This window comes from Perna viridis, chromosome 8 (genome assembly GCF_037379345.1).
Source record: "Perna viridis isolate PV_CMFRI_1.1 ecotype Kerala chromosome 8, ASM3737934v1, whole genome shotgun sequence".
NCBI classification, from domain to species: Eukaryota; Metazoa; Mollusca; class Bivalvia; order Mytilida; family Mytilidae; genus Perna; species Perna viridis.
This window is the reverse complement of record NC_142452.1, coordinates 9,586,077-9,607,294: the sequence shown is the minus strand read 5'-3', so window position 1 is coordinate 9,607,294 and position 21,218 is coordinate 9,586,077. Positions and strand designations below refer to the sequence as shown.

The 21,218-nt window shown below is 32.2% G+C and overlaps 1 protein-coding gene across 2 annotated transcripts; it reads left to right on the top strand.

The window, feature by feature from the left end:
- The first annotated feature begins 1,188 nt into the window (after positions 1 to 1,188).
- On the top strand, positions 1,189 to 20,723 carry LOC148609238 (phospholipid phosphatase 1-like). 2 transcript variants are annotated; one of them, XM_088542942.1, is made up of 6 exons: positions 1,189 to 1,531; positions 9,985 to 10,136; positions 10,739 to 11,052; positions 12,020 to 12,077; positions 13,934 to 14,110; positions 15,809 to 20,723. In XM_088542942.1, the coding sequence occupies exons 1-6, from the start codon at positions 1,381 to 1,383 to the stop codon at positions 15,929 to 15,931; spliced, it is 975 nt and encodes a 324-aa protein (XP_088399068.1). In that variant the 5' UTR covers positions 1,189 to 1,380; the 3' UTR covers positions 15,932 to 20,723. The 2 variants fall into 2 exon arrangements, with proteins under 2 accessions (XP_088399068.1, XP_088399069.1); XM_088542943.1 differs by lacking the exon at positions 1,189 to 1,531 and adding an exon at positions 8,687 to 8,862.
- The last annotated feature ends 495 nt before the right edge of the window (positions 20,724 to 21,218 follow it).

The window sequence follows — 21,218 nt, the reverse complement described above, 5'->3', positions numbered from 1 at the left end:
ATTATTTACCTGGGAAGGGGGACTGGTAATTTTGAAATCATATAAGATTTTCTTGACCCCCCCATGATATTTTCTTATCCCCCTTAAAAACATTTTTTAAATGTGATACCCCCTCTATTAAACATGCGTATGGAGTTCATATAACAACTCCTACATTATGCCAGAGCATGCCGAAACTACGCAGTTTTTTATCGCGCTAGAATTCTAACAAACAAACTTCTGGAACAGGGTTGTGTTGCTACAAGATTGAAGTCATCCTTATAGAAGTTTTATGTTGTGGTCGTCATCATGAAATCGTGGATCGCTACGGTGTATCCATCTGCGCCATGAAAACTGATTTGTTCAACATGTCATGGTTTTCCTTTCCACTTTTATCTACCTCGGACTTGACTTTTAATGAGCAACTCGGCGGGTGTTTTTAGAAAAGCAGAGGACGCTTACCATACTGGCACACCTGGTCCATGCTCCAAGTTTTTAGTGGAGTCATAGTTGCTCATTTGCTTTTGTTAATTTGTATATTTGATTTTAACAAAATTTCATGTTCTTTGTACGTCTGTTTTCCATGTCTGGTCTTTGTCCCTGGATAACGTTCTTATTACCGTTTTAATCGTAGTTCCCTTGATTACTCTTTGAAGCAAAAGCAGTTGAGATGTTAAAGAATTCTTACAATAAAAAATTCAAATCTTCAATTCCAAAACTTGATACTTTGGAAAAGTCTGATCAAAATCAAGCAGAATCAGACACAGCTCTTGAGATTCAAGATATTGGTAAGGAAATTGAATCGTCAGCAGATAAGTCGGACCAATTTGATTTAATAACTGTAAATGTTTTAGGTCCTGATGGTTATGTTGATGTGTGAACTTGATTTTATCAGAGATCATGCATGTGACAATGAAATAAAATGTTTAATGGTGGTAAAATATGTTTTAATTTAACTGGTGTAATGCTCTGCTTAACTAAAAATTTGAATCCCCTTTGAAATCCATGTGCACAAAAATAACCCCCCTCTGAAGTTATAAAAAAACTGAACCCCCCTTTTCCACTTACAGAAAAAAATGACCCCCTGCATATATGTACTTGCTTTGTTTAAATTTTCAAATAAACGTCTACGGTTTGAATATTATTTGTAAATTATTGTATAAAGGATGCCGAATCTAGAGGTTTAACCTAAAAAAAAAAAAGCTGTTATGCACGTGGCTAATTACAATATTCGTTATGTTTCGGCTAAGTTTACAGCCAATGAAATGAACATCTCGTTAGCGAGAACACAGCGTTACTTTATATATTTATCGGGCATTTTTAAAGAACCCAAAGCTTTTCCGAGAGGAAATAATCGCCATTTTCTTGCGGCATATTTCTCTGTTTCCTTCCCCTTTCCCTATGATATCCCCTGATCAGACATACAGGAAATCAAGAACAGAACAAATTTTATCGCCTCAATACGATATGAAGTCTAAGGACAATCAGAAAATTATATGTTCGAAGAAAGAAACGATTATTTCTGCTGTTAATTGTGCGATTATTGTTTCAGGTATAAATAGATTTCCTCAGCTAGGCCCTGGATCCGACACTGGCGACAGGGACATGATTCATGATAGCTGCGAAATCGTAGCTCTTGATCTTTTTTTTTGATTTTGCGATAGTTGGAGCTACGTTTCGCATCTAGACTCATGGGTGAGGGGCAGTGGCTGCTCGTCCAAGCATTCGGGTACATACCGAAATGTGTAACCCGTACCCGTACCAACTTTTCTCCGTACCCAAATACTTTTTTTGACCATTTCTTCATCATTACATGATATTTCCAGTTGAAAATTTGTACATTTACAAAATAATATGATAATAAACTACAATCAATAAATTTTAAAATGTTTTTGAAAATGTTATATTTATTTGATTTTCAGTTTTCAAAAGTACTGAAATGTGTAACCAAAAGTTCCCATACCCAAAGTCAAAGTCTGGTATTTTTGTTATTTGCAAAATATTATTATATATTTCACATGAGAACACTATACATGCAATATCAATGTATTAATATTGCAACAGATTCTATTTATAAGACTTTCTTTTTCATTCTTGATAAGATCTTATCTATTCTTTGCTAGTATGGGGATATGTGCTATAGTACGGTATGGAATTCAGAGTCCAACAGTTCTTTTTTCAAACAATATCAAATACTTATCCAAAGTCTTAACAGGGGCTGCTCTGGCTTCCAAAATTCCGCCGCAAAATGGGTGTCAAAAGAAATTATTTTAATTTCTTAAGATATTACAGTATTAAATCCGCGGATGAGTTATCTTTAAAGACTTAAAGTGAAATTTTAACCTCAGATTGTTTTCATAAAAACGTAAAATTCAGATTGGAGAGTGAGAAATAGTCAATTATTAGTTTGGTAAGGTAACTTCGGGACTTTTTAGAACATAAAATTGACTGAATTTGAAAATATCATAAATGATTTCAACTAGTTTTAACTTCAATTGATACAAATTATCATTGAGAACTTTAGGACCAAGTTTCAGTATACATTTTGTAAAATTCATAGTAATGATAGAAATATTGGCAATATAGCTATTTGGATACGGGCACAGGTTACACATTTCAGGGTGTACCACACATTCGTGGACAGGAAACCTCCAAAGGCTTATTGTCCATACATCAGGTTAAAGTCAATAAAACTGGGAATCATGACAAAAAAGCTTCATTTACGTTATTAATGCGGAAATTGTGAGACTTGGATTTTATACAAATATGTACCAAATGATACAAATACAATAAAAGTTATTAAATCGTATCTGATGTAACAAAGACTTTTTTAAACAATGTAGATTGTTTTGGCACATGATTCAATCCAGCACATTTTAAATCATGCTGCCATTCCAGTCAGCAATCATGCTTGTAAGTCTTGGTCAGACACTTTCTCCTTACATGTGAAACATGTCCATTCACACAGGTCTTTCTTTGTAGAAACTAAAACTTTAAGAACATCCTATGTGTTAGCACTGAAGTACTTTTTAACACGTGGGGTATTTACATTTTCGCCTAAATTTTATTACAAATTTTTGAAACATCTGGTCACATGTTTTGTGATTGCTTACAGTAAACATGCATTTGCATTTTATCGAATTTCCTCATCAGGTATGAGCATCTGAAAGAGTAATCAAGGGAACCAAGGTTATAGCGGTAATCAAAGGAATGTAATCCAGGGACAAAGACCAGACATGGAAAACAGACATACACAACAAAGAACATAAAGTAACTACAATCATACATACAAAGTGACAAAAGCAAATGAGCAACTATGACTCAACTAAAAACTGGGAGCATGGACCAGGTGCACCAGTAGGGTAAGTGTCCTCTGCTTTTCTAGAAACACCCGCCGAGTTGCTCATTAAAAGTCCAGTCCGAGGTAGACAAAAGTGGAAAGGAAAACTATGACCTGTTGAACAAATCATTTTTCATGGCGCAGATGGATACACCGTAACGATCCACGATTTCATAATGACAACCATAAAACTTCCGTAGTGATGACTTCAATCTTGTAGCAACATAACCCTGTTCCAGAAGCCTATATGTTAGAGTTCTAGCGTGATACAAAAAGTCTGCGTAGTTTCGGCAAGCTCTGACATAACGTATGAGTTGTGATATGAACACTCCATACGCAGGTGCTGAAGGGATGTTGCCACAGATGAAAGGAAAGTTGACAATTTTGAATGAAAAATCATCACGTTTGTCGTAAAGTTTGGTCAATAGTTTTCCTTTACCATCGATTTCTAAGTGTAGGTCAAGATAAGAGGCTGACTTCACAGTGTCTGTAGTATCCTTTATCTCAAGTTCTTTTGGGTAAATGTGATGTATCAAATCCCCGAAATTAGGATTGTTTAAAGATAATACGTCATCTATATAGCGGAAACTGAGATTAAAGGATCTAGCTAAACGATATTCTTTCTTTCGGATCAGATCAGCTATAAAGTCAGCCTCATAAGAGTGAAGGAAAAGGTCAGCAAGTAAAGGAGCACAATTTGTTCCCATTGGAATGCCAACAGTTTGTTGAAAAACACGTCCACCACAGTGGACAAATATGTTGTCGATTAAAAATTCCAGCATTTTGTAAACCTCTTCCTTTGTGTATTTGGAAGATGATTTGGAATTATTTCTTACAAAGTATGAGGAATCTCTACCAAGAACTATATATTTGTATCTAGGTGTACCATCTTTTTTGGAAAAACTTTTTAAACCCATATTCACTTCTTTTCATTAGATAAAAAAGACTATAAAAAAGATTAACTTATTTTTACTGTGATGTAGTCTTTTATCAAACATTTTTATTTGTATTTGTTTGGCTAAAGAAAATGTAAAATTTTCTCTGTAAGGACAGTACTTCATTTTTTGTTACTTCTGGGAATTTACTTTTTAGCTCACATGACCTGGCCATCACTTTTCATCCGTCTTTGTCATTAACAATTATAAAAAATTCTTTTCCTTTGACACTACTTAATCAATCAGAACCTAACTTGGTATGAATGTTCCTTGGGGTATCCTGCATAGAACTGGGGAATTTTGATCCATCGAAAATAATGGCTGCTGTTACTAAAAATAAAACAAAGGAAAGGGGTCAGTCAGAATTTTTCCTCATATATCTTCAAATGTTATGTTAAGCCAAATTCTTTCAGTTGCTGCAATGATCCTTCAAATAAGGCCTCCAAAAAAACTACATTGGATCAAAGTTGTTTGACAACTCCCCGTTGAAAAATGATGTTTGTAACAGTTTTCAGCCAATATTTTGAGAACTATGATAGATAGAAAGTAACTTTCAAATGATCCTTATGATAAGGCATACAAAAGTCTGCTGGGATCAAAGATGTAGGATAACTCTTTGTTAGGGTTATTGCCCTTGAAAGGTGAAAAATGATGTTTTTAGCTGTTTACAGCCAATATCTTGAAAACTATGATATTTGGAAAGAAACTTTCACTTGAATGATCCTTATGATAAGTCCTATCAAAGTCTTCTTGAATCAAAATTGTCCGACAACTCCTTGTTAGAGTAATTGCCCTTGAAAGGCAAAAATTTAATCAGGTGAGCCATTTAAGCTCCTGGGAGCCTCTTGTTTGCACATATCTCTAAAACTGTTAGGTTAAGCCAAATTCTTACATAGTAAAAATGTTCAGCATGATAAGATCTGCATGTGGATAATTTTTCATATTCTTCTGTTAAGACGTGTTTAAGTTATTGCCTTTTTTGACATTTTTTTTTACAATTATTCAAAAGTCTTTTCCTGTAAATCTACCTGACAAAATTGAACCAAACTAGGTGTGACTGTTCCTTAGGGTGTTCTGCTATGAACTTATGTATGGATTTTAACTGTGAGATAACATTGTTGCCATTACTAAAATAGAACATAGGGGTCAGACAGAAGTTTTTTTGCATATATTTTCAAAGCTGTTAGGTTGAGCTGAATTCAGGCATAGTGAAAATGTTCAGCATAATGAGATCTATTTGTGGTCAAATTTTCTTGTAAATCTGTTAAGCCATGTTGGAGTAATTGCCCATCTCTTTCTGCCAATTTTAAGTTGCTGATATTGTTAGCAACTTCTTGCACTCGTAATGTCAATACTTTATATTTGCATATGATTTGCATATTATATATTTATACTCCACGTAATGCTGCAGATCCTTGTTGTGTTTACTGTCATAGCCTCATAGTTCTAGCTTCATACGAGATAAAAATGTACCTCTTAAATATCATACATTTGTGTTCTACATGTATTTCTTGCTTTACGAGAATGGGAAGTTTACATAAAATGATCGATTAGCAATGAACATTACCCAGTCTCTGATTCAGGCACAGGGGCTCATTACAAGACTATATAGGTCATATACATTAGCATGGCCCAGATATTCATGAATATTTATTGCCAGTTCTTTAATCTGGTTCCTTAGTCAATATCATCAGGGACTCAAAGATGGTTACAACATACCTCTTCTAAAAAATAGCATACATATGTCTATGTGTTTACATTAAAAGATGAAATGATTGGTTAGCATTCAATTTATATAATACTATCCTGTTTTCGATTCAAAAACAGCGGCTTGTTACAATTGACTATATATAGGTCATATACACTGTATATTATCAGTACTCTGATATCTATAAATAGCTGTTGCCAGTTGTTTAATCTGGTTCTGGGTAATTGAAACCATTCAGGTCATCACAGTTATGAAAGAGTACATACTCATATCAAGGAAACCAAAATTTTAGCAGAAATCACCTGATTTTAGAGCAAATCGCATTTGTACCATTTCGGATGTTGAAAGTAAGCCAAATCAAGTGACAGAGAATATTTGATGATTAGTGACTTTGAAGACTTCAGATTAATGTAATTTCTTTTATAAATCTTCTGTAATTCTACTAGACCAGTTAGAAGCAATCTTGGTATGAATGTTCCTTAGGGAAGTAAGAGTATCCTGCAAACATGGCCAGGGTTGCTAAAAATAGACCTTAGGGGTCAGTCTGAAGTTTTTTGTTTGCAATTGTCATATATATTGCCAAATTATGACTGGGTATGATGAGATCTATCTGTTGTTAAATTTTTATGTTAATTTGCTAAGCAATGTTGGAGTAATTGTCATTTTGCAGAATTTTTTCACTATTTTAAATGTTATTTATTTAAAACAAAATCCTTTCCTCTGACACTACCTGACCTATTAGAACCAAACTTGGTATGAATCTTTCTTAGGGTGTTCTGCATAGAAGTGATAAGGGAATTTTTGATTCGTTTAAAAACATGGCCAACATTACTTAAAATAGACCATAGGGATCAGACCAAATTTTTTTTTTGCATGCCACATAGTAAGAACTTTTAGTGGGGTGCTATTTTGACGAATTTTGGCAGTCCGTCAGAAAACCCCAAATGAATTCTACAATATATTTATGCTGAGCTTAGGTAAGAGCACAACTTAGCATCTGCCAAAATAAGAATCCCCTATACTTTTTGCAAACTTTTTTGCCTCAAAATAAAAAAAATTTACACCCGCCAAATGACCTTCTTTACGGTATATCTCTAAAATAGTAAGGTTAATTAATTTCTGACATGGGGCTTAAAGTGTTGAGGATGATGAGATCTATCAGCAGTCAAAATGTTGTAATATTGTGTTAAGCCATGATGGAGTAACATGTACATTTTATTGACATTTTTTCCGAGGCAGTCGGTATAGTTTGCTTTATACTCTTTGACCTACAGGACGCTCTTCCATGGAAACCCAAATGTCACCTGATTGCAATTCTGTTTCTCGATTCCCAAATACTAATAATTTAGTGGCATTTGAAAAAAAACTGTATTGAAAATTGAAATTGCTTGCCATGCATTTGTAGAAAATAATAAGTTAAGAGAACAAATTTTACTGCGCCGGCTATATTTTTAAAATTAAAAATAGTACTTGTTTTTGCTATTTTTGATGATACATTTGTATTACTTTGGAAAATCTTCTTTTCTGACACTAGCAGACCAATTAGAACCAAACTGTATCCTCAATAGAACTGATGTGGGGATACATTGTATTTGATTCATTAAAAAACATGGCCTCCATTACTAAAAATAAAATATTGGGATCAAAATGCAGAATTTAGCAAATAACTCAAGAACAGTTGAGTTTAACAAATCTAGAAAGTGGGGATAGCAAAATTGTCCAGCATGAAGGGAATGGACCTACATGTATGTGGAAATTTCAAGAAAGATGGATAAATGAGTTATACATGTACGGTAGGCCTGAAATGGATTTTTTTCCAAAATTGTACATTTCAAACTTTGAAAATCTTTTCCTTGAAAACTACTGGATGGATTGAAACAAAATTTTGTATGAACAAATTTGACAATCTGGGCATGGTTGTTTTTTTTTTTATCTTTTTGTGTGGCTTGGGTGGCCCAGCAGGTGGCTGCATCAATTCAAAGTTGCCATTGAAACCTGTATATCTTTGCTTTTATTAAGCCAATAATAACCAATCTTCAAGCAATTTTTTTTAAACTTTGTGGAATAGTTCATTTCTATTAGTGTAAGCTCGTGTACCAGTATATATTTTGGATTTCAGAATTTTTAGTTAACCGACTTAATTCATACATATATGGGACAATTTCAAGTTTTTGGACTAAAACTCAAAAATACTTTCACACAATGTTGTGACATTCTGCATTGTTTATTTCTTTTGGTCTAGGCTTTTGATTTTTTATTTTTCATACCCTACAGAAACAAATTCTAGGATTTATAGAAGGCACTTTGTTCGCCTGTCTGTTCATGTTCTTATTGCATGTAGAAAATAATTTATCCCACTAAAATACAAATGTTTGCGTAAGTTAAACACTTAAACATGAAATGATGATTTCTCTTAATTCTATTTTCCTGTTAATGGCATATGATTTTCTCTGACCATTGGGCTATGCAGTTAACAAGAATCCAGTCCGCTTCAGCATGTTACAAATATTGATAATTCAGAAGCTGAATATAAATTCAAGAACCTGTTCCGTATGGATTATTTTTTTTCAGTTGTGCTTGTTTGCTGAAATTTTACTTTCGATGTAACATTGTGGTTGTTTTTTTTTTTTCAATTGACCATTAATGTTATTATGACCTACTTCCCCTTACTCAGGAAGATGTAATATTATTTTCTTCCTGTTTGTAATTGTTTAATCCTACATTACGTTAAACTTTGGTATAGAATCATTAATTCTCCGGATTTCATTTAAATATTTTTATTAGGATAAGCAGGATGCATTTTAGCTCAGAATTAGTGCCTCTCATTCCAAGGACTATTAAAAAAGCTATGTGTTTAGAATTCATTGCAGGATTAACAAATAGTTTGATTGCATTTTTAAGTAAGTTTATATTCTTGAATAATGCAAAGTACTTTCATTATAGGAATTGTATGTACATGTATTTTAAAATGAGACTCATTTATATGTATATAGCCAGAGCTAGACTAAGTCTATTGTATTGACACAGGAACATAAGTTGGAGATTTAGGAATTTTTCATGATATATTGGGAGGCTTCTGCTGAAAGCTTAAGGCTAAATCTCCCTCATCCACACAGGCACATAAGTGGGAAATTTTGGAATTTTTCATGAAAAATTAGGTGGTAGATTTTCAAATAAAAATTTTATCTCCTCCTGCTGCTGATAAAAATATTGATATTTTTGTACTTGCATGAAAAAAATTTATAACTCAAAATAAAATCCAAGGCCTCCTTGAGAAGAAAATGGTCTTTGCCTAATGTCTCCCTTTTCAAGCATCTTGTAATAATGCAGGTATCTTGATTCCTGCACATCTACATATGATATCCAACTTGTGATGTTGGGATACAGGGGTATTACTATTGGATATTGTATCACTTAACTAGTAAAATGTATATGTATGATACAAATTATAATAGGATTCAATGTTAGTGATGAATAGTTGTGAATGCATGAGAGGTTGTTAGCAAATATTGTTGAGTATTAATAGTCCTTTGAAATTAAAAATGGAAGAAATCATTATTAGAATATATAAAAAATTATAATTTTTGAGTTACAAATGCATTTATTTATTTAAGTTACAACATGTATTAAAAATTTTAGCATTTTAACACATCATATTTTATTCTTCCAAACAAAGTTTGATAAAAAGAAAAAAAGAGTGATATTGATTGTGATGATTATACATTGTACTGGTAATTACCTTTAATCCTATTTTGCTAATTGTTAAAAGTAATCAGAAACTAATTGTTATTTTTTTTTCATTCTCTCTGGGACATATAATTTCCATATAATGAATTTTAGTTCTAATGTTGGAAATAATGAATTTTAGATTTCATGTTACTTGCCCATTCAAGTTGCCCAGGAGTTCTTTATTATGGCTTTTAACATGCATGTTTCAGATGTTATTGGTACTACCAGTGGTTAATTTTGTATATATTTTATAAACTTCTAAACTACATTTGATTTTGAAATTTTGCTTTCAGTTGGTATAGTGATTTTGCTTATCAACAGACTCTGGGAACCATTCAAGCGGGGATTCTTCTGTGATGATGAAACCATCCAGTACCCCCATAATGACAGTACCATACCTTCCCCAGTCATGTATGGGGTTGGGTTTTCACTCAACATCATTTCAGTAAGGTTATAGATACTAGTGCTGTATTTTCCTCATTCAGTTTTAGTTTCTATTCACTTGTCAAACACGTCTATTAGTATTGATCAACAAGAAGCAATATCTGTCATTTAATTCTGATGAAGATTGAGGCATGCATTAATGATGACCGCCAAAAAGTTTATACCAAAGTCCTGAACACTGTATTGATGTTCAGTATCATAGGTCAGATGGTTATGTATTATTACATGACAAGGAATTTGAGTGTACTTGAACACTATAGAGGAGCTCACTGGGATAGGGTTGACTATAGTGAAGTCATTAGATGGACACAAAGTAATTTATTTAAGTGTGGGTGTAGTTTACAACCAAAACAAACATGAATGTGTTAGTGACTCCATCAAGTATATTACAGTGTTATACTTTGATCTTAATGGGTTCATGGTTTTGGTTAGGGTTAACAAGGTTGGATACGTAAAAACTCATGTTTGTCATCAGCCTCCAGTTACAGATGATGTCAATGACTATCCACAAAACTGTTTTGGTGTATAAATAATCAGTACATGTAAAAGAAGTAAAATATTCATCAGAATTATCAGAATAAATTAAAATATTCTTATTTTCAGTTTCTTCTCATTGAACCATTGATTTTAAGAAGACACAAAACAAGATGGCTGCCATCAGATGCAGAGAAAAGTCCCCAGCAGCAGCGTAACTTGTTTCAAGTTTATTTCTGTGCTGTCTTCAAGATCTTATTACCATTTCTTTATGGGGCAGCAGTTGTTCAGCTTGTGACAGATATTGCCAAGTATTCTGTTGGAAGACTCCGCCCACATTTCATAGATGTTTGCAAACCAGACTACAGCAGGTTTAACTGTAGCGATGGATACATAACAGCTGATGTGTGTACTGGGGACCAGGCTCTGATTAAACATGCTAGGTAGGTTTATGTGTGTCATTAAGTTGTAATCTGTATACTAGTAATGCATAATCTTTTTCCAATTCTAAAAAATGTATATAAAAAAACATTATTTAAGTATTAACCTAAAACAAATTTTGGGGTGCTGTTGGATTCAGAGTGTATGAAAATTTTAGCTCTGGGACTTGGATCATCAGAGAGGAAAATATTAATACTGCCAGTATTTGAGTCTTCACTTACTTCTTAAGTGCTGGACTAGAAACTTGTCCTTGCTTCTCAGTGGGAGGTGTTTGTAGGATTATGAGCATAATATAACGAAATTGTTGACATTAATTGTCAATAACATATGGTCTAAATACATACATGCATGTATTTTGTTGTAAATCTTTTTTTGTCCATAGCCACATTTAAAACATATCGTATTGCCTACCTAGTTATGATGAAATTAGTCCATTTCGTTTTTTCTAGTAAAAGCATTTTTTGCCTGTGTTCATGTCTTTTCACTTTTCTTTCTTCTTTAAATCCATCATTCAAAATTAGAATATCATCTGCATTAAATATATGGGGAAAGGACTTTAATTCTTCTGTGTTCGTATATTACGTATATTGAAGAACACCAGTAGTTTTATTTGTTATTGAACTTTCATTGTGTGATTGACCACTATAATTTGAGAAATTGAAATGATTATTGAGTTCCATTAATTAGACTTCAGTTATTCTCTCTAATTCTTTCTTTACATCAACTGAACAGTATATTTATAGAATGTTCTGGATCTTAGTATCACAAACTCCACATCTCCCAATTCCTTCAAAAACAAAATCCTAGGTACCTTACAAAAACCACCTAAATTTTATGATTCTAGGGAATATACATACAAGACTAAGACATTGATTGAGCGATTTAAATGAAGATGCCAAGAACTGGGTAGGACTTTGGTATTTTAAAAACAATTAAAATACATGTGGTAATTTGTTGTCTATTTTTTAGGGTGTCATTTCCATCTGGACATTCTTCATTCTCTATGTACACAATGCTGTTCTTGGTGGTAAGTTTCTAAACTAAAGAATTAAAATATTCAATAAACAAAATGCAAGTTAAAAAACTATATCTCTTGACTGGAAGCTTATTTGATTGGTGCCTTTAAAGGTAACCAGTAGAAAGGTGAAATCCAATACTATTACAGTATTCAAGCATAATTATCTCTCTTGGAGATTGATATGAAGGACTATTCGTTTTTAGGAGTATTTTTTATGGCTTTCATCATACTTAAGAGAACTTATTTTCGTCTTGTTATACCACCACAAAAAATGTGGTTGTATAATGTTATGGCTACATTATCGTCTAAAAGCATGTGTTATTCCCTTCCTCCCAGTTTTATGGAAGTTGCTGAAACTTTTACACTTTCTCCATCAAATGATGCCATATCATGCATCTCCAATTTGCATTTCCATTTGGATAACTTATCAGGTTTCCTGGTGCAAGATGTTGGCGTTGTCATTTGTTGTCCATGGAGGGGGACACAGTAATCAAATATTCGCCAAAAAGTATGCAGATCTTGAAACAGTTTTGATAAATAGCTGTATAAAGTTTAAAGTTATTCAGATTAGGTGTTTTTGAGATACATTACGACATGCTAAACAAATCCCAAACGTTTTTTTAAATGATCAATGTTTCTTGACCACTCTCTTTCTGCTGTTTTTAACATTAAATCACAATTCTTTTGAGAGCTGTATCAGATTTGAATTTTGTGTCTATACCTGCCATAACTTTGTTAATGTATGACCTTTGAGATTGTTATTCTGAGGCATTTATTTTTTTTTTTTCAATATGGAAAGTTTGCTACACCATTCAAAGGTAACCAAAGTCAGTTGATGATGCAATAACAAAAAGTAGATGACAAAAGAATTAAAATTTGCCCTTGGTTACAGTCTAAGTACTAGCTAGCATAAAATGATACTTGAAACTCTCACTAATATAATATGTTTTAAAGTAGATATTTAGAGATGATATCCTCTGAGTTTCCAAATTTATACAATTTATTAGCATACTTAATGTGCCACATGATGACATATTACATATACATGTAGGTTAATTTCTCTTCTTTAAGGAGGTTTTTTTGGGGGTTATACATGTACATGCATATTGGCATATATATACTTAAAGCTGAAACACTTAATCATTGTAATATTTAAGTACAGTTAATATGCATTGTTGCTTTATAAAAGTTATTTTTAGTTCAAGCTGTAGACATATAAGAAATAAGGTAAATATTTCCAAGTAGCTTCAACATTAGAGCTATTTTATATTACTTTTGTACCAACTCCTCAATATGACTTTGGTAGATAGTTCTACTCTTGTCTATCTTGCTGTCATTCTGTAACAAATAGTCTATGTCTTTATGCAGGTCCATTGATTGAGTTGATATTTGGTTTGTGGTTGTATTCATTATAATGAGTTACAAGATTCCTTTTTTATTCAGTGATGTTTGCTATTATAATGGACTTTAGATGTAAAAAAATATATTACCTGAATTTTTTTGTAGTTATTTAGTTTGGAATGCCAAGAAAGGTATCTTTTTTATCTATTGCAAATGAGTTTTGTATTTGAAATGAAGGAATTTTCTACAATTGCAAGACATTACAATAATATCTTACAAACCTATTTGTGAAAGGTGGTTACATGGAAATCAAGAAAGCTTTTGCAAACACTATAAAAATATATCTTGTTTTTCTATACGCAAAGACACTACATGTATTGACTTATCACATTAAATGTTCTTTTGACATCATACCTAAACAGTATGTTGAGAAACTGTTCAGTTGTTAAACATGTGCAGGGAATATTTAGCTGAAGCGATAGAATATAAATTTTTTTGTAAAATATTTGTCTTTTTTTTTTCAGTTTTACTACCAAGCACGTTTGACATTTAAAGATTTCTTATTACTTCGGCCATTACTACAACTTATAGTATTCTGTCTGGCGTTCTACACAGGACTATCTCGTATCTATGATTACAAACATCATTGGAGTGATGTGCTTGGAGGATTTGTTATTGGAGTAATAGTAGCATTGATCACAGTAAGTTTATTCAGTGATATTCTCAGTATTACTTTTGATTTTAGTATTGATCACAGTAAGTTTATCCAGTGCTATTCTCAGTATTACTGCTGACTTTAGCATTGATCACAGTAAGTTTATCCAGTGCTATTCTCATTATTACATCTGATTTTAACATTGATCACATTAAGTTTATTCAGTGCTATTCTCAGTATTATTACTAATTTTAGCTTAGGGTTATCTGAAATTTATAAAAGGTCGAATGTATTAAGAGCACCATGCTTATGTAGCGGGAGAGCATGATTTGCCTCCCAAAATTATATCTCTGCCACTGAGGATCAAACCATAGACCCCACAATGACAAGCCAGTGACAATCCATTTAGCTAAAGAATTAATCCTTTAGCCAAGTCAGTTAACTGGCTATTTTAATTTCACAACCTACTACAATGCAGGTTGGTTGATTGATTGATTGATTGATTGATTGCTGGGGTTTAATGTCCGAGCTGCAATATTTCAGCTCTATTCAGACGATGAACATGAAATGGATGATAAAATGAACATTAAATGAAGATGAAATGAAAAATGGGATGGGACACAAGGATAATAGGGTCAACAAATTTTGATTGCCACTAGAAAAAGGGGAGGGATGGGTAAGGTCGGGCAATTTGGCCTCCTGTGTTGGAGCGCAAAGGTTTCTACTCCTATTTGATATCACAGCAGGGTTCTTTAACATGCAAGGAATGTGGCATCTTTCCCAACATGTTGCACCACTATTGTTTGTGGTCAGGTGTTCCGTATTATAGCCTGACAACCCCAGCATGTAACATGCCAGGGGTACCCCATTCCACCACCTGGGGCACACAACCCAGTTGCTCTCTGGGAGCGCCCATCCCCTGGCTAGGTTTCTGAGCACTATTTAGTCGCCTTTTATGACAAGCTTAGCACTGCTGCAGGTCTATTCTTTTGGCAACCGGACCTGCACTGGGCCAATGCAGGTTGGCCATTCTGCCACACTTCCCCCATCTCAAGAGTCTTCATTTCATGAAAGCCTCTTAACACTAGCTCATGAGCTTCACAAATCCTATGGGTTTTTTTGTTTGGCGCCAAATCTAAAGGGAAAGCATGATTTGCCTCACAAAATTATACCTCTGCCACTTAGGATCGAACCCTAGATTGCTTAATGACAAGCCAGCAACAAACCAATTCGGGTAAAGAATTAATCCTTTAGCCCAGACAATTAACTGGCTATTTAAATCTCACTGCCTACTACAATGCAGGTAGACTGTTCTGCCTCACTTAAGTTAATGGGATTATGTCTTATAATTTGTTTTATGGCAATAAATGTGGCATTATTTCAAATTGATTGGAAGTACACTATTTAATCTTATATGTATCAGGGATAAGTAATGATGAAGCTGGTAAGACAGACTTTTCAGAAACCCATTAGATCAGCAAGTAAATAAATGAAATATTTCTCCTTGTGAATTTCTTGTATTCTAATGCCAAAGGCATTACCATTATAGCATTGAATTTTCACTTACATATGACTACTGACCAAGTTATCATAAAAAATAGTCAAGTCCTGGAATTTGACTAAATCTTAGATTCAATTCCATCTGTGTGTTCTATGATAAAGAAATCATTAGGGCACTGTATAAAATGTAATTACTACAATTTTCTGCATGTACATGTATTTACTTAATGACAAACTTTTCCAGGTTTTCACATGGACAGATCTATTCAAACTTCAATCTACACAACAGACAGAGGACTCTAATGAAAAATCTAGTCATGACTCAGACCAGCTGGATACAGTCAAGGTACCAGTTACACAGCTCTGATATTAAGAATTTACTCTTACAATATCTGGTTATCTGAAATTTAACACAACAACTTGCCTTTGTTATCTAGCTTGTAACAAGAATTTGCTTTTGTTATCTTGTTAGTAGAAAGGACTTGCCTTTGTTGTCTAGTAACATTGATTTGTCTTTATTTACTCTTTTGAGAGAAGGACTTTGTAAACTCATTAGAAAAGAAGACTTGTATCATCCTTCTCTAGTAAGTAACAAGGACTTAGCTGTGTTATCTAGATGATAACTAGGACTTGTGTTTGGTTGTTTTTATTTGACTGTTATGCTTTTTGTGTACCAGTGACAATATTTATCTGTTGTTTGTTTGTCAGGGAGCATGTTTTAATTAATGTCATGCATTGTTATGGAAACCATTATGTTTGTTTTGCAATCATTCCATTTTTTTGTCTATACTTTGTTATAGATTTTGACACTATGTTAGTTTCTAACACTGTAGATGTATGTATAGACCAAACAGATCAGTATGCTTGATATATATTTCTGTCAATATTATGTGCATAATAATTTCTTCATTGAAAATAGAAATCACTGTTAAAGCAATTGTGATTTTTAGTCTCATGTATCAAGCAATCTTTCCTTTCAATTATTGTCAAAACATGTTCAATTTATTAAGTTTCAGTTTGCGAAAATCTTTTTTTTTAATTTACTTCACGAACTTTTTTTATATTATCTTAATATTGAATGTTTACCCTACAAATAGTTTTGTAATTATTTTAACACTGAATGCAGTAAATAAAGTTGTATATTTCAGGATTATCAATTCCATGATTAATGTCCTCAATTTTTAAAAAAAATGAGCAGGTGTTATTTTTAGATGTTTAGATGTTTACCCTACAAATAGTTTTTTAATTATTTTAACATTGAATGCAGTAAATAAAGTTGTGTATTTCAGGATTATCAGTTCCATGATTAATGTCCTCAATTTTTTTTTTAAATGAGCAGGTGTTATTTTTAGATTGAGGCCTCTAATTCTTCAAATGCATTTACAGTTGCCTCTTAAATTAACAACTTTCATAGTACTTTTTTAAATTCACATACATTTATAATACTCTTTTTGAAATACTGTAGATTGAAATGTTTATGCCTATTTTTCCCTGTTTTCTGTTATCAATCCACTTTCACCCAGTTTTAAATTGGCGATCTGTCCCTAAATTAAAATAAAATGTTCTTTGAAAAAAAATGTTTTATTTTCACTTTATAGTGAAAATAGCTAAAATAAAACTGCAGCAAAAATTTCATGGTTTATGGTATTTTCAGAATCAAAACATAGCAATTTCTAATTTACAGTGGTCAATGCATAATATGATTGAAGATATAAAGACTATTATTGTAACTTTACTCATGCTAATGATATTTTGATATCTAAGTTTTTGACAATTAAAAAATGACATTGAACATTTAATCACAGTTAGTGTTTTTAATAGGTACAGTAGTTTCAACATACAACTATTAAGGACAATTGCTTTTACTAGACCATCAGTTTTGAATGATCTTCTTCAATTTGAGAATTAAGTGCAAGTTTTGTAGGAATCTGGCAAAATTGAAAAAAATCAGAAACAGTCATGTCAAAAATCCACCGATCTGACAATATAATTTCACTCAAGGATGCTTTCTCTATTTGGAAATACCATTATTTGATTTCTGCATCACTGGATTTGCTCAGAATTTTTGTCAATAGGATGTTAGAAAAATGAGGTTTTTGACAGTTATCTGCCTCTGAAATATTCATTTTCAGTGCATTTTAATTTAATTATAACTCAATTTACCAAAATCAGATGTAAAATTTTGTCTTTTTTACTTGATTTTGATGGTGCAAATAGTCAAATCAAACTTTCAAAATGGTGTGTTTTTCATGCCGTGTTTCACCCACTGCCTGATTCTTACAGACTGACACTTAATAAAGTTGTTTTAGTTAAACAACTCTATAGTCGTGCAGATTTACACATTAGTTTTTTACCCATTTGTAGGGAATAAGAATTGATACATGTATTTTATATATTTCATTGATGTTTTATGTAGAAATTTAAATGTAAGCTAGTCTTGCAAAACATCCCTATTATATTACAAGACCAAACTCCAAGTAATGTCATGCTGAAATCCCTATTATATTACAAGACCAAACTCCAAGTAATGTCATGCTGAAATCCCTATTATATTACAAGACCAAACTCCAAGTAATGTCATGCTGAAATCCCTATTTATAATGCCAGCTTTAGTGTATAGTGTACAGTAATCTGTTGTTTAGTCTTAATAATCTCTGTAACTTTAACTACCTCTTGTAAATACAAATGGCAAATGGGGAATTTTCTGTGATGGTACTGTATTCTTGGGTACCAATTTTCTGTGATGGTACTCTATTCTTGGGTACCAATTTTCTGTGATGGTACTGTATTCTTGGGTACCAATTTTTGGGGTTTGTCAAAATTTTGTTGATTCTTCTGTTTTACAATTTGTTGAATTCTATAGGAGTAATTTTTAAGTTTCATTGGGAATTTCATTTTGTATGTAGACCAAACCATGAAAACTGTAAAAGTTGGTATTCCATACATAATTGTTCTTCTGTAATATGGCCAAAAAAAAAATATGCGTGATTACTGTCGCATGCTGAAAAAAATAGGGTGCGTAGGTTGTATTTTTTTTTTTGTGTTAAAAAAATTGACATTGATGTCATTGATACATAATCTCTAAATGCTTTTTGCGAAAAAGTCAGATTTATCAAACAGCTGATAGTATAAGTAGTTTAAAAAAGTTTGGTGCTCACCTTTGAAGCTTGAAAAGATTTGCTTAACTAGTTCAAATTTTATTAATGTCTTCTTTCTACAATGCATGTTAGGCAACTAAAAATGATACTACTTCAACCCTTTTATTTGGAATGATGGTTGCAAGCTTAGAATATTTAATATTATTGTTGAAGCAGTTTATGTTGAGTTCTAAAACAACTTTGATGATGCTTAGAGCTATTCCAGAATGAATTGTGAGGGAGGTCAGGAGGCACCTCTATTAAAATTGATGGGTGGTTGTTATTTTAGATAGTAAGCCTTAACAATGAAAGAAAATTTTCAATTAAAATTGTATGCATGGCAGGGTCTAATAAAAAATGCCTTCCAACCTCCCCCCCCCACTCCCCATACATATATACCTGGTTAGCCTTCCATAATTCTGTGAAAGTTTCATCCATTTTATTGCATTACATATATTTCAAATCAAATATTTTCACCATTACAAATATAACTTGTTTTATGGTCTAGTTATTTATGATTTTCATTTGTTGACCTCGGGTTTTATTGCTGAATGCAATATTAAGATCATTACTCATATTTTTAGGATATAGATTTTTGTTCATTTTTCTCAAAGTAACCTAGAATGAACATACTGTAAAATTTTAATATTAAAAAACTTAATTTCGAGATATATGAGCCTTCAAATAGGCAATTTTTTTAACAAGATGTCTGAAAAAGAATGCTCTGTCTATATGGGCATTTTCAACATTAAAAATATTTTTAAATTGTCATCATAGTCATATGGAAATGTTTAGAATTGCCACACTGATTTAACATTAAGCCAGTTTCATTGTTTTATATATATTAATACTACCATTTCTTTATATGGATTTTTATACTTTTAAGATTACACTCTACCAGTGGTCATTTATAACTCATCATGTTTTTATGATTGTTTTAGTAATATTTATCTGGTCATTTAAAAAAAAAAATATGTATATAGAACTTTATTTTAACAGTGTATTTAACTTAGTCTGATAATAACAGTACTAACCAAACATAGTGACGAATTTTTTTTTCTTCAATGAAACCTATTTTAACCAAACCCCTGATACTGTTGGTTTGTTTTAGACATGTATAACAGAACCCCCTGTAGTATTGGTTTGTTTTAGACATGTAAAACAGAACCCCCTGTAGTATTGATTTGTTTTGGACGTGTATAGGAGTTTGCCAATCACATTAGTGATGTCATATTTACTTGTGTGTCAAATTTGTTGGCAACTAAACAATTAAATAAATAATTAATAATTTCATGATTTTGAAAAACTTTTTAACTTTGCTCTTTTATATCCAATTTAGGTTCTATAAAGTGCTTTATTTAAATAAAATAATTCAAATTTTGTGTGAGAATGTATAATTCTGTTACTTAAATAATTAATTTATAGTGATATTTATATGTAAACCTCTACTTTTCGTATGAAACTGTTACAAAATTTTAGGGTTCATATAATCTTATTACTGAATATTTAACTAAAACTTCCATGGATAAAAATATTTTTGTTGATAGTTTAGGGCACCAGAAGAATTTTTCAATTATCTTAAAAATGAAAAAAAGTTATAATTTAAAGTAGATGCCCAATGCCACTTAATAGGATTTTTGCCATAGACAACCAAATCACAGGTAAGTGATGACATTTGGTTTACCCAGTTTAAAATACATTTAAATTGATATGAAGGGACCTTAAACAGTTTCTGGTTGACACAGGTTTTTTGTTTATTTAGGGATCGGTTTTGGTAGGTATAACCATCTTACAATATTTAATTAATTTTTTATGACACAGAGAGAGCCTCTTGTTAGCCAGAATCCATCAGCATTCTATGTTCTTTATCAAAACACTTGTACTTATACTGTCTCACAATATTGGTCACTAATAATTGTTGTACCTACTGGTTACTTAATCATTGTTTCGATGTACCCATATTTCTATTTTTAATTTTGTTATTGTGATATTGTTGCAATAAATTGTTGTCATAAAGTTGAATTTAGTTTCTTTTGTCACCTGAACCTATGTATCTCCTGATTGGGATCACATGTGTAGCAGAGTATTGGTTTGAAATATTGAGTAATTTTGCATCGTATAGTTGACCATTTAATATTAATATTAGTAATAGAGTAACACAGTTAGTTAATAAAAACTAGTCTACCCTGAGGCCTTCATGCAAAACAAATGGAATATTGACAAGAAAATTTTGATCAACTGAGTCGACCATTATCAATTTAACCAAATACAAAGATTGTTCTGACTAGTAAGAGAATCAAGCTATCAATTTCCACTGTCTCTACTGCTTTACAAATATGATGGTCTAGTTAGAGAGTAGAATTAAGTTGTAGACATCATTTGTAAAATAATCTGAAACTGAGACCTCAGATAAAATAAGATACAAATTGAGCATGTGGCACATAAGATATTCCTTGACGGTATACAACTTAATTTGGAAAGGAACACTCTGAAGCAAGAAGTTTTCCAGAAAAAAAA

Excerpts from the sequence above, each read along its gene's own strand:
- LOC148609238 (XM_088542942.1), top strand. The coding sequence starts at position 1,381 with ATGATATCCCCTGATCAGACATACAGGAAATCAAGAACAGAACAAATT. Across the intron at positions 1,532-9,984 it reads TTGTGCGATTATTGTTTCAG|TTGGTATAGTGATTTTGCTT; the intron begins GTATAAATAGAT and ends TTTTGCTTTCAG. Across the intron at positions 14,111-15,808 it reads TAATAGTAGCATTGATCACA|GTTTTCACATGGACAGATCT; the intron begins GTAAGTTTATTC and ends AAACTTTTCCAG.